At 37.3% G+C, this 16507-nt stretch overlaps 1 protein-coding gene across 4 annotated transcripts in view; it reads left to right on the forward strand.

The window, feature by feature from the left end:
- The window catches only part of FSIP2 (fibrous sheath interacting protein 2), a 74854-nt gene extending 58864 nt beyond the window's left edge, over positions 1-15990 (forward strand). For 3 of the 4 annotated variants that reach the window (XM_038585055.1, XM_038585056.1, XM_038585057.1), the window contains 6 exons: positions 1158-1619; positions 3149-3249; positions 8353-8399; positions 10741-10784; positions 14450-14519; positions 15797-15990. In XM_038585055.1, the coding sequence (XP_038440983.1) occupies positions 1158-1619; positions 3149-3249; positions 8353-8399; positions 10741-10784; positions 14450-14519; positions 15797-15948 (876 nt within the window). In that variant the 3' untranslated portion in view covers positions 15949-15990. The remainder of the gene's footprint in view (positions 1-1157; positions 1620-3148; positions 3250-8352; positions 8400-10740; positions 10785-14449; positions 14520-15796) is intronic. The other variant, XM_038585059.1, reaches the window with a different exon arrangement.
- Positions 15991-16507: the final 517 nt, after the last annotated feature.

Genomic DNA, 16507 nt, shown 5'->3' on the forward strand with positions numbered 1-16507 from the left:
ACCTCTAAGATTTGTTCTTCTCAAAAAAAAAAAAAAAAAAGATTTGTTCTTCTCTATGTTCTGATACATCTATAACATTCTAATACAATGTTCCCATCATTGTATTAGCATATTACTTAGTAGTCTTCATTTATATAAAGTAATCCCTTGGGGGTAAAATTTGTGTGGCCTCTAGAATAACATTACTCAAAATTGTTTTTTAATTATCTGTAAAATTGTCTGTTACAAATCTTACTCTTAGTCACTGCCTCACTTTCTAAACCACTAGTTCCCTCTACTAACACAGAAAATCAAAATTGTGTTTTAATTTCTTTAAAAAGATGTTTCTATATTTTTTTCCATAGAAGATATTCTTTTAGGGCACCATTGTCTGAAAAACTGGCTCACCATATTACAAAGGGATGTCGAGGTCTACGATTAGTAAGTCAGTTTGGATGGAGGTTCTGTGGCATCATCAAAAGCTACAGAAATTAGAGCAATTCTAATTATAGTTATAGTTGTCTTTTTTTTAAATCTGTTTTTAGACATTGAAAATGGAAAGTAAGACTTGACTAGGAGGGTAAAAAAAAAATTAAGATTTATGTTTTGAATATTCTTTTGGAAAATATAACCAAAGGATCGGGAGTGGAAGAATGGGGATTAAGGAGTCAAAAATCTTCACAAGTTTGGTTATTAATCATCTTTAAAAGCCAAGATCAGACAATACCTTGGTTTTTTGTTGAATATATATACATTGGTGTTCTCTATGATTGCCGATCTAGAATTTTAGAAAAATAGATATTTCTGTCCCAAAACTTTCAAGGTCAATGAAAAACAAAAAGTAAATTATGACACAGCAAAATATAAAGCTTAAGAAAAAAAAGAAAAAAGAAAAGAAACCAATGTCAGATGTTCCTCTATAATTTGGAGTAAGTTCTGATACATTAAGATGATCTCTGGCATAGAAAATAAATGCTAGATGCAAGCATGTTTTTTTTATAACTTTCATATGTTTCTTCTTCTTAAAACATTGCTAATATACAAGTATAATGGCATTTGAAGATAATATTTCTTAAACTGAAACTAAAAATCATATTAAAATAGCTATCTTACAATAGAACCACAAGAAGAGTGATTGAGGCATTTGTTTTTAATGCTTGTTTTACCTTCAATTCCAGGCTGTTTGCAGAAATTCATTTCAGAATATAAGAAAGCCTGATATCACCAAGGTAGAGCTTTTAAAAGATGTTCAGAACAAAAAAGATCTTATCATTCGGTTAGTAGCTCATGATATTTATCAAGAAGATTCAGTAAATGCCACAGAAGAGGGACTAATGTCTGAAGGTGAAGTTGTTTTGAAAGAGGTTACACAAGAAGGATCCTTAGAACAATTTGAAGATCAAGTGAAAGAAGCCACGAAGCCAGTAGAAAGCACAAGCAGCCTGAAAAAATTTTTGTCTCTAAGCAAATGTTGTCAGTCCACATCCAGTGTAAATATTGAATGTATTGAAGCAACCTCAAATCACATAATAGAACCTAAGGCGAGAAAAGTTAAAAGAACTATTGCTGAGCTTGACATGGCTATGTGCTCAAGAAACATGACTGAAACAGGCTCTTGGGAGAAAAAGCCACAGAGTAAGGTGAATGAGAAACATAACTGTCAGCGACAGATATCTATGTTTAGAGATCTTCAGAAATTCTGTCCAAGAATGTATCTTAATTAGCCAGAAAAGAATACCAAAATTGTTCTAGTCTCCTCCTAAGCCTGGTAATATTTATGGTATAAAAGAAATCATTAACAGACGAAGTCATGAAACTCAATGGAAGGACAGCAGATAATGGAAAGAGACCTAGAGTAGTTAGAAGCCCAAGGAGAATAGAGGACAGAAATCATTGAAAAGAAATGCAAGTTAATGGTTTAAATCCATTTATTTAACAAATCCCAGTCCTTTTGTATTTTGGCTGGTAAATACCCATTGAACATTTGTGTAAAGAAAACTTATATAGGTAAGATAGCCCTAGAAATTGGGTCAATGTTGGAGGAAGTAAAAAAGACCCATATGGATTTAGATTGAGTTTGAATCCTGACTCTCACTTAATAGCTATGTGTCTTTTGGGTGAGCTGCATAGCCAACTTTTTCTTAAAAGTTACTTAGCCAACATGCCCAAAATTAACAGGGCATCAAAATATCTTAAATATCACCCTTACAACTAGCCCATATGCTCCACTGTCCTCATGGGGTGTAGCTCTTGTCCCTACTATCATACACCCCTCAAATGACAGTCTGGATTTCAGTGATCATTAAGGTTGGCCCTGTCCAAAAACTGGTATCAAAACATGTTTTTGAAAAGTATATATGATGTGATATTGCCTGGTGATACAGTTCTATTGATTATCCAGTTGATAGGTTTCCTGGATATACACAAAAACTGAGATGAACAAGAGAAAAAGAACAGAGATACAACTCTGTTCCAATCATAACCTTAACAGGTAACTTAACACATATTCTGATGTATCAATTGGGAAGCTGTGCGTTATTTCATAACCAGATGCAGTCTTCAGAATAGCTTTCTTAAGCCTCATAATCAGAAAAGCTGACTTTATAGATAACTAAAGAAACATTATAATATTAGCAAAACTCAAAATGGATTATATGAACTATAATCCCAGTAATAGTAGCTATTTTAAAATTTTAAGAAATTCCACAATAAAGATATTCTCATAAAAAAAAATATGGCCATGAAATCACACTGAATTCCTAACAAATATATTAGAGGACATATTAAGAATGTTGACCAGAAAAGCTTCTCAATTGACCAGAGTTATGTCTCTGTTCCTTTTCTTTTTCAACTCAGTAAGATATGATTTAAAATATTTGTAAAGTGAAGAAATGGAAAATTATATTCTTTGAATACTGCTTAAATTTGTATTTAAAGTCTACTCAAACTCCAATATTATAATATATATCATCTTCCCTGAGTCATTTCCAAAAAAAAAAAGTATCAGAAAGAGACCTTTTCATTAGAGTTATGGGATTCATCCATCTTTTAAGTAATCTCTAGAAGTTTTTTTTTTTCATTATAGTATAGAGTGCAAAATATGCCAATAAGGTGAGAAAAGTACATGTCAAACTGTACTTTATGTCACACATGGTTTTCACTTTTCCAGAAAGAAGACAAGACTCTTAATAATGAACCAACACATTACTTCATACATAGAATTATGAGTTCATCCTCATACAACCAAGAAGATCTGATTTCATCTGCCAGGTACATGAAATTATAGCAATATAACAATAGAAGTCTGAGTAAAAATTATACTTATAGGAAGAATGGCGTCCCTGGTAAAATTAGGGTTGGGCAAGTATTCAGCCTTAGACTTTCTTTCCCTCACTCCTTATTCTTCCCTCCTATAGCTTCCCATTGAGTAGACTTGTTGAGGCCTTCCCCTTTTCTACATAATCCCTCATTTCTAGTTACCTGGTTTCTACATCTTTGCTAGTATAACAGTGTCTTGGATCAAGAATTTTCTAGTGTGTTTTGGTTTTGGTTTTCATTTTTGTTTTCAATGGGACATAGGCACAATGGTATCTGCACTATCAACCCAAAGAGTTCCTACTCAACTCTCTTCAGTAGTTAAATGTTCTAGTGCATATAACTGCCTGTAAGAAGAATTCAAAGATTAAAGGAGGCAGTGTAAGGTAGAGCATTCAGAGATGAAGTCTAGAAAACAATGCATCTTGATAAGGACCTCTAAGTATAGAGAGCATTTACATGAGAAGATAATCCAGGTTTGGACGACTATAGAAACAAAGTCTGGAGTGTGTGGCCATTACAGGGGACAGAGAGAGCAAAGCATGCTGTAGACTTGAAATCTAATAACTAAATCTAGGAGAGTTAAAACGTGTTTAAAATTTTTCTCGTTTCTGAATATTCTCATAAGCCAGAAGAGGTAACATTTTAAATTATAGGAGAAGAAAAATCTGCCTGGTTACATTTTTTTCCACACAGCATGAAGCAATTGTTTCTTTCTGACACTGACGCACTATTTTGGGGACCCCCATCATTGCCTCTTTTTCCTGCATAGTAGTTACTTTAAAATGCATTAGTAATACAAGCACCTCTCTGTTGTTTATATCAATGATGAAGACAGAGGGCACAGATAACATCAAATAAAAGACAATTCAGAGCAAGATGGCAGACCAGGAAACTGCAGGCCCTTGTTTCCTCAGGAAAACAAACAAACAAAAAACAAGTACAATCTGACAAAATAACTTTATATGAGCTCTCAAAACCAAGCAAGTATTTGCAATAATAAAGTGAATGTCTAATCAAGGAAAAGCCACATTCAAAATGGTAGGAAATTCCAGATTTTTGTTTGCATTTGCCTAGTGCCCTCTGCAACATGACAAGACACGGTTGGGAAGAAATGGCCCAATTCCCAGTTCCCTCTCTTGGGATGGAAAGAGCAGATTAGAACTTGTTTGTATTGTGCTTCTATCCGTGGGCTGCCTGAGGGAATGTTTCTGTCTCACCTAAATAGACTGAGACAGTGGCATGGTTTGGAGCTCTGCCTGGAAATCACAGAAGGAAGCTCATGGGTGCCACAGTGTGTGAAAATCACAGGGGACTACAAAATGCACCTGAGAGCAGGAGATTATTGCCAAAAGTATACAATGAATATTGAAGACCCTGAGAAGAAGCACGATGGGAAGCATTCTTGGGAAATAAAACATTTAAAAGAAGATCAGAGGGAAGGGAGTTCTTGAAGTTTGGCTGGGAAGATGGCAGAAGGAGGACCCTAGGCTCATTTTGTCCCATGGACACAAGTAGGTAACACCCATGTCAGTGTAAATAACAATCAATTACCTGAAGACTGGTATGGGAAACTCCACAACTAAAGGCAAGGAAGAGGCCATGTTGAAAAAGGTAGAAAGGGTAAAAACATGGTCTAAGAGCCAAATGGACAATGGCCTTCATTGGTAGGGAGCAAGCCAATGGCATAGAGAAGGGCAGAAAATAGATTTTCATACTGAGAAGCCCACAAATGGGGAGGATGAATCTCTGTAATATTTGTCCTTGAAAGTGAGTGGGACTAAATTTCATGAGTTCCTAAAACCAGCAGGACTTAAAGTCTATTATTTTAAAAATCAGCAGGCTTGGCTGTGGTGCAGCCCAGAGGTGTTAGGAAGCGGAGTCCCTGTCCTTAAAAAGACGGCATGACAAACAGCCCATGCAGATACAGCCTAGAACCAGCAGTTTGAAAAATGCAGGGGACAGACAGGAGGAGAGTGATCTGCTCATGTCAGAGTGTACCTGAGAGAGACAGGGATCACGAGGAGACCCCTCTGGGAACAAAGGAGATGTCAGGTGTCATGTCCCTCCCCTGCCCCCAGCATAAACAACGGCCACCTGTGGGAACCAGTACAACACTGACACTCCTTACCTAACTTGGTTGGATCAAGTCCCATCCCCCAACACATCAGCAGATTTACCCTTCTCGGTCATGCTTACTTCAGTCTTGACACTGCAAGCTCTTCCCCCAGAAAACCAGCACAAACTCAGTCAATACCATATCACCTGACCCCTGAGTATCTTGCAGGACCTCAGTTCCAGCGGCAATGGGGAAAGGTCTCACTTTGCAAGCAGACCACTGCACACCTTGCTGCCCACAATAGGCAAAGGCAGCCTCTGCAAACAATTGGACTAAAGAAAAAAGAGATGGTCTCACTCTGCCTATGTCTCTGCCTCTCTTTGTGTCTCTCATGAATAAATATATAAAATCTTAAAAAAAAGAAAATGTCATAAACAAAAACGCATTTAATACACCTAAACTACTGAACACCATAGATTAGCCTAGCCTACTTTAAACATGCTCAAAACACATTAGTGTACAGTTGCACAAAGTCATCTAACACCTATTTTATGATAGAGTGTTAAATAAAAGGCAAAGCATAAGGAATATAATCAATGATAGTGTCGTATGGGGGCAGATGGTAGCTACACTTGTGGTAAACATGGCATAATGTATAAACTCGTCAAATCACTAGGTTGTACACTTGAAATTAATATAACGTTGTGTGTCAACTATACTCAAATTTTAAAAAGTAATTAAAAACTCATGGATTGGAAGATTTACTATTGTTAAGATGTCAATAATTATACAAAGTATTCTACGTATTAGTATTTTATAAGAATTATATTTGATGGCATTCTTTTTTTGGCAGAAGTAGAAAAACATTCATTCTAAAACTGATATGGTCTCTCAAGGGACTCCTAATAGCAAAACAATGCTGACAAGAAAGAACAGAGTTAGATTTACTAATTTTAAAGCCTACTGCCAAGACATGGTAATGAAAACAGCATGGTCCTGGCATAAAGACAGATATATAAAGCAATGGAATAAAATAAAAGGCCTATACATAGATTTTTCATATAAGACCAAATGATTTTTGATAAGCATGCCAAGGCCATTTAATGGGAAAAGGATATTCTCAACAATGGTGTTGGGAAAACTAATAACTACACACACACACACACACACACACACACACTGAAGTTAGACCCTTACCTTATACCAGATATAAAAATTAACTCAAAGTGGATCAAAGATCCAAGTAAAGCTATAGACCTCTTATAAGAAAACATGGGGAGAAGGAGCATATGGGTGGCTCAGTTAGTTAAGCACCTGACTCTTGATTTCTGCTCAGGTCATGATCTCAGTGTTGGGAGATTGAGCTCTGCGGTCAGTGGGAAAGCCACTTGGGATTTGCTTTCTCCCTCTCTGCCCCTCCCCTGCCCCCTGCTAGTGCACATGTTCTCTCTCTCTCTCTCTCTAAAAAACAAACAAAAAACAACCAACACACACACAGGAAAAAGCTTCATGACATTGGATTTGGCAATAATTTATTGGATATGACACTGAAAGCACAAGCAACAACAACAAAATTACATAAACTGGACTCCACCAAAATTAAAATCTTTTAGCTCCAAAGGATAGAGTGAAAAGTCAACTCAGAATGGGAGAAAACTCTTGCAAATCATCTATCTAATAAGGGTTACTATATATAAAGAACTCCTGTAACTCAATAACAACAACAACAAATCAAACAACTTGATTAAAAATTGAGCAAAGGACTTGAATAGATATTTCTTCAAAGAAGATATACAAATGGGCAATAAGTATATGAAAAGATATTCAACACCACTAATCATTAGGAAAATGCAAATCAAAGTCACAATAAGATACTGTTTCACACCCATTAGGGTATCTGTTGTCAAAATAGAAAACAAAATCAAACAGAAACAGAAAATGACAAGTGTTGGCAAGAAAGGGAGGAAATTGGAATCCTTGTACATTGCTGTTAGGTAATTAAAAATGGTGAAGTTATAAATAAAATCTTAAAAAAAAGGGGGGACGTCTGGGTGGCTCAGCAGTTGGGCATCTACCTTTGGCTCAGGGTGTGATCCTGGAGTCCCGGGATCAAGTCCCACATCAGGCTCCCTGCATGGAGCCTGCTTCTCCCTGTCTGTGTCTTTGTGTGTCTCATGAATAAATAAATAAAATCTTTTAAAAAAATTAAAAAATAAAAATGGTGCAGTTGCTGTGGGAACAGTATGACAGTTTATCAAAAAATAGAATTATCATATGACCCAGCAATCACACTTCTGGATATATACCCCCAATGTGTTGGAAAGAGTCACTCAGATATTTGTACACTCGTATTCATAAGCAGCATCATTAACAGCAGGCAAATCACGGGAGCAAGTCAAGAGTCACTGATAGATGAATGGTTAGGCACAATGTGGAGTACTCATTCAATAGAATATTGTTAAGCCTTAAAAAGGAAATTTTGGTACATGCGTCGCATAGGAACCTTGAAGACATTAAGCTAAATGAAATAAGTCAGGCACAAAAGGACTAGTAGTACATGATCCCTCTTATATGAGATGCCTCAGTCAAGTCATAGAGGCAGAAACCAAAATAGTGGTCACTGGGAATAGAAAGAGAGGGTGATATGGTGTTAATATTTAATGGGTTCAGAGTGTCAGTGGAGGAGGATGAAAAAGTTCTGGACAATGGATCGTGCTGATGGCTGCATAATAATGAGAATGTATCCAAGCACAGAACTGTACACTTAAACATCATTAGGTGGCAAATTTCGTGCTATGTATATTTAACCAAGATTTTCAAAGTGGGGGAAAAAGTCAATTGAAAAGTGATTTCACTTGGTTTGGAAACTCTGTGATAAATTATTTCAGGTTTTCTTCCATATGAAGAATAACTGACAGGTTGTTCATTTGATTAACCAGTAATTTCTTCACGTTCAATTAAGACACAGAAAATGAAATGTTCTCTTTCTTTTGTTTTAGTGAGACTGAAGATTTCACCACAGATTCAAGCGACAAATTATTAGAAGGTTGGATTTACTACTTTTCTTAAATTAGAAAGCATTCGAAAGGAGACTGCTCTACTGCTTTAATGAACTCTTTAGTTACTGCCTTTGTTTGTTTACTGCTTTGATGAATTTTTAGTGATCAAACCTGGGGTTGATACTTTCTCTTTTCCTGTGAATTTACCTGTTTTTTTGGAAAATAATCCAGTACTACATCACTCAGGTTTTAAAATGAGCCAACTCATTTGCTTTTGCCGAATTGTTATCAAGATTTTATTAATGATTTTGACCAAGCAAATGGTGACATTATGAATTCACATTTACCATGCTCATGTGAAAGATATTCATAAAACAAGAATGCATCACACAATAGCTTTTATCCATTATACTAGGATTTAATGATTTCTTACCCTTCCTTTGTACTTAGCCCTACCAAAATGTACAAAAAAAAAAGAAAAAGTATGTGTGTGGAGGGAGAGTTTTTGAGCTAAATTTATTTTCTCACATTAATATCTGACTAGTATGGATTTAACTTTAAAAAAAAATCTATCAATACCTACTCCTTAGAACATTCACGAGAACTTTTTGGTTCTCTATTTTTTGAAACCTCAGAGAATCAATGTGGTTCTAACAGTGATCGTACATACAAGAGGGAGAATGTCATGTTTATTGCAAAGTGGCCTCAAAATCAAACCAAATGTTTACCATTGGCTATTTCAAACAGACAACCCACTCAAGGAATTGCTTCAAAAACATATTCTCTCAGCTTGGAAGTAAAATGATTTTTTTTTTATTAAGATGATTCCTAGGATAGCAATAAATATGCCTGAATTCCATCAACACACCATAATCAGATGACGTCACAACAATCACTTATCATAGCTGTAGGATGGAATCATTAGGCTGCCAGAGTCAGAAAGAAACCATCATGTTACCCCATCTCCTCTGGGACACCAAGAACCTAAAATAGGCACATAGTAGGAAGACCATTTAGTAAAATGAGAGAAACAATGGGAATAACTTATGAGAGGCACAAGAATTCTCTTTTGGTTGTTTTGGGATTGAGGTACCCATTAGATATTCAAGTTGGGGTGTCACATCTGAAGCAATAGGATGTTTAAGATTGGAGTTTCATGGAGAGGTTAGAGCTGGAAAGTTATATAGTTTCCTATAGATAGACAACTTAAATCTGAATATCTGAGTTCCTCAATTAACAGGAATTTTTCTGTGACTTCTCATTAAAACATAGTGTATCCTGGGATGTGGACAGCCATTTAGCCTGGAAAATTAAAAGCTTGTATGACATGGAATGATAGCTCTGGAAGTAAACCCAACACCCTCAGTCATTTAAAAGTAAACATCAGTTCAATTATGTGCAATATGGAGATGGGCAGTTTAGAAAGATTATCAGCAATAAAATTTTACCAATACTGTCAGATAAGTGCAATAATCAGTTCCCTCTCGTATTTGGGTTCATTGAGGTTTTACTACTACTTTTCTTCCCAAAGCCTACATTGACCTAAAGGATAACGCAGAGAATGACCACTTGTGTTGGCCCTTGACGATTGCATGTCTATAAAATACACAATTTTTATATGTAAGATATCTCCTTGCATCCTTTTTGTGAGACAAGCAGGGAAGATGGTCTCATTCACATTCTACATAATGAGGAAACAGAGTCAAATAAGTTAGATTCAATTTGCCAGTGTCCACACAGCTCTAAGCAGTGAAGCTAAGACTCAAACTCAGATTTTCTGCTTCCCTAGTGGTGAGTCTTTGTGAAATGTTCACATCATCTCTTACTCCTTCAGCTAAATTTGTTTAACAGGCATAGTAACCTCCCCTGGAACTCAGGCAGCTCTTGGTTCTGCAGCACTTCCTCTTGATAGTATCTCAAAAGTCTCTTGGTTCTCAATGAAAGAATTTCATAAGACCACACTTTCCTGTTTGTTCCAATTATCTGCTTTTAATTAGCTATGTAGAATCAAAGAGCATTAGAGCTGGGAGGCCTCTAGGAATCATCTATAAGGTAATCCCTCAATTTACATGTAAGCAAATAGGCCTGTAGAGATTGGATAGTTGTGCAAAGATATGTGGCTACTAAGTTACAGAGGCTGCCTCTCCTACCAAGTCATGTCATCTTTCATAATTCCAGAAGGAAAGTCTAAGACACGCCTCAGAATTCTGGGGATCTCTCCCATTTCAGTTTTGTTCCCGTGGTCTGTACACTGAAACTAACAATAATTTCTTCTACCTGCCTGAATTCTAGAACTCTCTGACGAAAAATAATAAGACCAGGTATGTCTCAATATTATGCCTCCAAAAGAAAAATAATATTTTTCCTTCCTCCCCTCACCCCCAACAGGAAATTCTCAGGAGCAAAGGCCAGAGAATTCAAACAGTCTTAAGGTAAATATTCTTCAATAAACTGTAATCGCAGGATGTCTTGGTGGCTCAGCGGTTTAGCGTGCCTTCAGTCCTGGCTGTGATCCTGGAGACCCAGGATCGAGTCCCACATCGGGCTCCCTGCATGGAGCCTGCTTCTCCCTCTGCCTGTGTCTCTGCCTGTTTCTCTCTCCCCCTCTCTCTGTGTCTCTCATGAATAAATACATAAATAAATCTTAAAAAAAAAAATAAATAAAATAGTAAAATAAAATAAAATAAAAAATAAATAAAATATAAAATAATAAAATAAAAAAATAAAATAAAATAAAATAATAAAATAAAAAATATATAATAATTGGCATACAGGAGGTCCAGCTGACTATGAGCCCAGTTTTCAAGGTCAAATCAGGGCTTAGGTGGTAGACATGAGGAATGTCAGAGGCGCATCCCTATTCCCAATTTCCTCCTGCTCAGATCTCCCCCTCTCTGGCTGAGGCCTGTCCATGGGACTGGAGAAATCCCCTAATTAAAATTCTCACCTTACAGTTAAATTATTCCTTGCTTAAGTGCACAGAATAAGCCACTGTTCTTCCCTAGCCCCTAAATCCAATTCCATTCCTAAGCTCTGCAGCCTCTGAAGAAAGCCCTACAGGGAGTCACTTGTGCAGGGCAGGGAGGCCCAAGTGAGAACTGGTGGAGGCAGGGAGGGAGTAGAAGCTTCAAAAATAGAGGAAACTGGCTTGTAGCACATGAGTGCAGATCCCACCTATTTTTCTGTATTCCTAAGGACTATTAAAAGGCAGCTTTCCAAAGGGGTCAGCTACTCTCCACCATAAACTCAGATTTCCTCTTCCTTAATCCTTTTTGGAAGTTTCCAGTGAGGGCTGAAGCTATAGATCCTCTTCTGTTTTTATCACTTTGTTTGTTGGCTCAATTGAATCCCACTTTTAATTGAGTTTCCCCAACACCGTGTACCACATAATCTATCAATTATCCAATCCCTTCTCATCACAGTAGTTTTCAGAACAAAATCTTACAAATCCTTATCTCATGCCAACCCCTGACGATGATGGGCTAGTTCCTCATTCAACCTAATCTTCATTTATGAATGTAAACATCTATTTCACAACCTCAGGCTTAACTTAGGCCGTATTTTCCAAGTAAACTCACATGGAAATAACACGGAGACAGAGAATTTCTAGACTGATGACCTGATTACAGACTATTCCTTGTGCTAAGCTGTATCTCTGGCAAACCTGGACCCTTTTGTCTCCCTGCCCTTCCCCTCGCTTGCACCTTTTCCATGGTGAAACTACGGTTGAAATTGGTGTTTCCAATTCAGTTCAATGTAAAGTGAAGTAAGCACATTCCACCCCGTCTCTCTCTCTCTCTCTCCCTTTTAAAGATTTTATTTATTTATTCATGAGAGAAACAGAAAGAGGCGGAGACACAGGCAGAGGGAGAAGCAGGCTCCCTACAGGGAGCCTGATGAAGGACTTGATCCCAGGACCTCTGGGACCTGAGCCAAGACGCTCAACCACTGAGCCCCCTGGGTGCCCACCCCCGCTGTTTCTCTCTTTTTGGCTAAACATTTTGGAGAACTACGAGGCTGCTGAAAAATAAATAATAGCAGGGGTTTGAGGAGAGAAATAAAAACTCAAAGAATCACCATGAGTTTCCTGCTGCTCCCCCTGCCATCTCCTGGTTTAGACTCAGAGCACTTCAAATCCTGGAATTATATAGAAAGAACAGGCAGAAAAAACCTTCAGGAGAAACCATTGCCCTCTCACCAGAATTAGGAAGAAGTTTTTGTGGAGTGGGAATTAGAGGAAGCTCACGTTCCACACGCACCCCCACTTGGCTCTGCCTCCAGGCAAGTTTCAGACATGAAGCTACTCAGCAATGGCAGCAGAGGCTGCTGAGGTGCTTGAAACTCAGAGAAAACACGTCCCTCTGACCAGGAGAATTAGGAAAAGGTCTCCAGTAACCTGAAGAATATTAGAAGGAGACCTGCTACTTTTTTTTCTCTGCTTCCTTTTGTCGTTTCACTCTAAGCATGATGCAGTTATGAGCCGTGGGAGATGGCACAGAGGGAGGGCAGCCACAGCATTCTAGCCAAAGAGCCAGAAAAGGAGACTTCTGAGAGAGAGAGATACTGAAGAGGAAAAAAAAAAAGTCAGAGGGGAATCATCAAAACAGGATCCCCTACAAATCTGTCTGAAAAGTCTCTCCTGAGCTGTGAATGTATGGAACTGATCTGAAGTTATATCAAAAAAAAAAGTCTTTGAGATCTTAAACTATAGCTTTAATAATGGTGCACACAGATATACAAAAAAGTATTGCCAAGACTTTAGAAATTGAATTTACATTGGAAACACAGCCGTAGAAGGCAAGGGTAGGATGTGTGGTCTGAATCTAAGTGCGTTACCTACTTGAGCAAACAAACAAACAACCATCTCCAGAGGAAAGAAATGCCAAGTGTTAGAGATACTGGAAAAAAAAGAAAGTCTGAGGATTATCAAAAAAGAGGATCCCCTACTAATCAATGCAGCCAAGGTTTTGGGAGGTGATTATAACAGTGTTCCATAAAGAAATGGCAAATACTCCTAAATCTAATGTAAAGACAGATGTTTGCCGCAGAACGTATGTGTATTTACTCATTTCAGACACTTGGTAGCATCTGCCTTCTGCTTTTAGATTAGAGATTCTCTAGTCAGTCTCACACATGTGGGCATTTAAAAAAAAAAGATATCAATATCTGCCTCACCCACAGAGATTTAAATTCTATTAGAGGTGTGGGACCCAGGGATTCATATTTTCTTTTCAAAAATGTCCACAGATAATTATTGTGCAGCCAATACTGAGAATCAGTGCTTTATAGCCTCAGTTTTATTCCTTAGGTATCCTGTTTTGAAATATATTAATTTATAAATTGCTGAAGTCCTCTTGGAGAAACTATGATAAAACTCCTCTTAATATCTGGTGGTCTTTCCATAATCTATGCATATTTTATGTTCCATATATTTAGGCCTTCTTTTATTTCTCTTCGTTGATTTCCTTATTTAATAGCTAGTATCATAAAATATATACAATGAAGTCCAGCAACCTATCCCAGTCTATTTTATGCCTTCCAGAGAAGATTACTGCTTCTGCATTCAAAGAGGTGATAATAGGCTAGAGAATAAAGCTAGTTTCTGAGCCATGTTCCCTACCTTACTAGGTCGGTCCACAGAACCACTTTATTGCTCCAGACCCCAAAATGCTTAAGATTTCCATAACAGGAGATTGCAGTTACATAGTGCACAGCCATTTTCTTTCCCCACTTACCATTATCTCTAGTATTAGAAAATAATTTATATCATTTGTTACTTATTTCAATTTACCCAAAAGATGGAGGGGGCAGACAGAGCTGGCATTTTTTGTGAGGTAAGATGCCTGGTCATCATTTAATGATGGGCTGAGGCCCACATCAATGACAAGGGTAAATCCTAGGTGCCATAATTGGCAAAAAATTTTGAGCCCAAGTCTCTGAGAATAGTCCTGAGATTTCAGAGAACAGAAAACACTATTCATGTAAGGTTCTACATAAACATACATGGCTGTACTACATCTTTGGAGGGATTTCCAAGTATCTTTAGTGTGTTGTGTCCAATAAAACATTAAGTATGTACTTTGCTTTGCCTTGGCAGTTTATCACCATCTTTGAAGGAAACAAGAATATTCATGGCAGTGGGTATTCCTCAAAAGAAGTCATTTCAGGTACAAAATACATATCCTTTAACATTCCTCTTGGAATAACTGGCTCCTGCCTTGCAAAATTGACATCTATTATCCATATGAGATTGAAATAATATTATGTACATGTATGTGTGTATAGTAAATTACAGCTTATTATGAAGCTCTTTTACTTTAACCTCAAACCACAGTAATAAGTAATGGAACTAACATTTGTTAGGTACCAGATTTATCTCCATTTTATTGAAGAGGAAAGTGAAAGTCATTGAAGAGAAAAGTGAGAGTAGGTTACTCAAGGTCACCGCACAGCTAATAAGCTGCAGAGCTGAGGTTCAAACACAGATCTGCCCAACTTCAAAGCTTAAGCTCATTCAGTATGACCATGATTCATACATTCAAATGCTCACCGGAGCCAGACAAGTAATATAAACAAGAGCGGAGGTAGGTTGAGTAGGGGTCTCTGGTGCACTGGAGATGGCATGCCCCCTCTATAGGAGGGAGCGGCTACTCAGGTCCAGTCACTGACAAACTGGGTTGTTGCTAGATCTCCAGTTCAACTCTTGGCATTTTTCAAAACAAGCTGGAGATGAAAGTTTTATGTGAAAATCCCCGACTTTTAAATTTTATCAAATAATTCAAAGCTTTTGTGAAATATTTTTGTGGACCAAACAAAACTTGTCTACATCCCTTACACCATACTAATCTCCCTCTGTCAATCATAAAGCCCTAATTTACAAAAGAGAAAATGGAGGTAACAATTGCCTGAGTTTACAAAGCCAACAAATGGAGAGCTCTCAGAGCTCAAAAACAGATCTTCTGACTTTGATCCTCCTTAAGGATGGATCCTTGCTTTCCTCCATAAGGTGCTTCCATATTGTAGCCGCTGCATTGCAGAATGAGCCCCACATTGGGTAATGGCCAAAGTTAGTCTATAGCTTTGCTATGAAAAGAACTATCAACAGACAAACACAGGGGCACAGGGGTTCACTAATCTCTCTAGGGATGAGTTTCACGTATGTCATTAACCTATGATACTAGCCACCCACAGGTCTTGAACAAGATAAAGGGAATCTAATAATAGATGCGTATTTGAGAAAGTGTCCTCAGGAGATGTCGTTCTTCCTATCTCCCTCACAAGAGTGTTAGAAGGATCAAATCAAGAGTCTATGTGTTTTTAAATCCCATAAAGTATTTTAAAATGTCTCTTTCTGAATTCTATCTGAATCATCAATGCTGTAGTATAACTTCTCTCTTTAGAATGTCTAATAAATAGCCGTATTATTTTTCTGCTTTGTCCACAGAAACTGCCAAGCCCAGTATTTCCAAACAAGGATCTAAAATGCTGGCGAAGGTATCTTCAGCTCTGTCAAAGGTGTTTTCTCGAACTAACACCAATATCTCCAAACCTTCCTCATCATCTCACCAGGATGAGCATGAAAGCTTTCAAAGCTGACGCTTACTTTCCTTTGAAAATAAAGTGGTTTTTACAGCAGAACATATTGTCCTATGAGGTGATGTTTATAATACTAAGCAAAATTTTAAGAGCAAAGAAAAGTGCAATAGTGATCTGGGTAAGAGAAAGTTTTGATGAATGCTTTTGATAAGCATCTTGGTATGAGAAGAGGCAGGGCATTAGTATTACCTGTGCACCATAAGGACAGAGACAAAAAAAAAAAAAAAAAAAAAAAAAAAATGAACCCAGTAGCCAGTCAGCACTAAGCAACCACCAAAAAATGACCTTGGATGTTTCCTGTTAAGTTTTTAGAGGGTGTTTTCACCAAAATAGTTAGGGAATTTAGATGACACTCAAATGAATTTTATAACACAGCTAGGAAATGGATTCGTTCACTATTAAAGGTGTATTTGGAGGTTCAAATAAAAGTATACCCAATATATAAAATCAGTCTTTCCCATCCACAGATAATGTCTCGTTTGCAAAATACCTCCCAAGCAAAAAGATCCAACTATGGATAAAACACAAATAAATTAATTACTGTGGATAAAATACTATG

This window comes from Canis lupus, chromosome 36 (genome assembly GCF_011100685.1).
Source record: "Canis lupus familiaris isolate Mischka breed German Shepherd chromosome 36, alternate assembly UU_Cfam_GSD_1.0, whole genome shotgun sequence".
Classification (NCBI taxonomy): domain Eukaryota; kingdom Metazoa; phylum Chordata; class Mammalia; order Carnivora; family Canidae; genus Canis; species Canis lupus.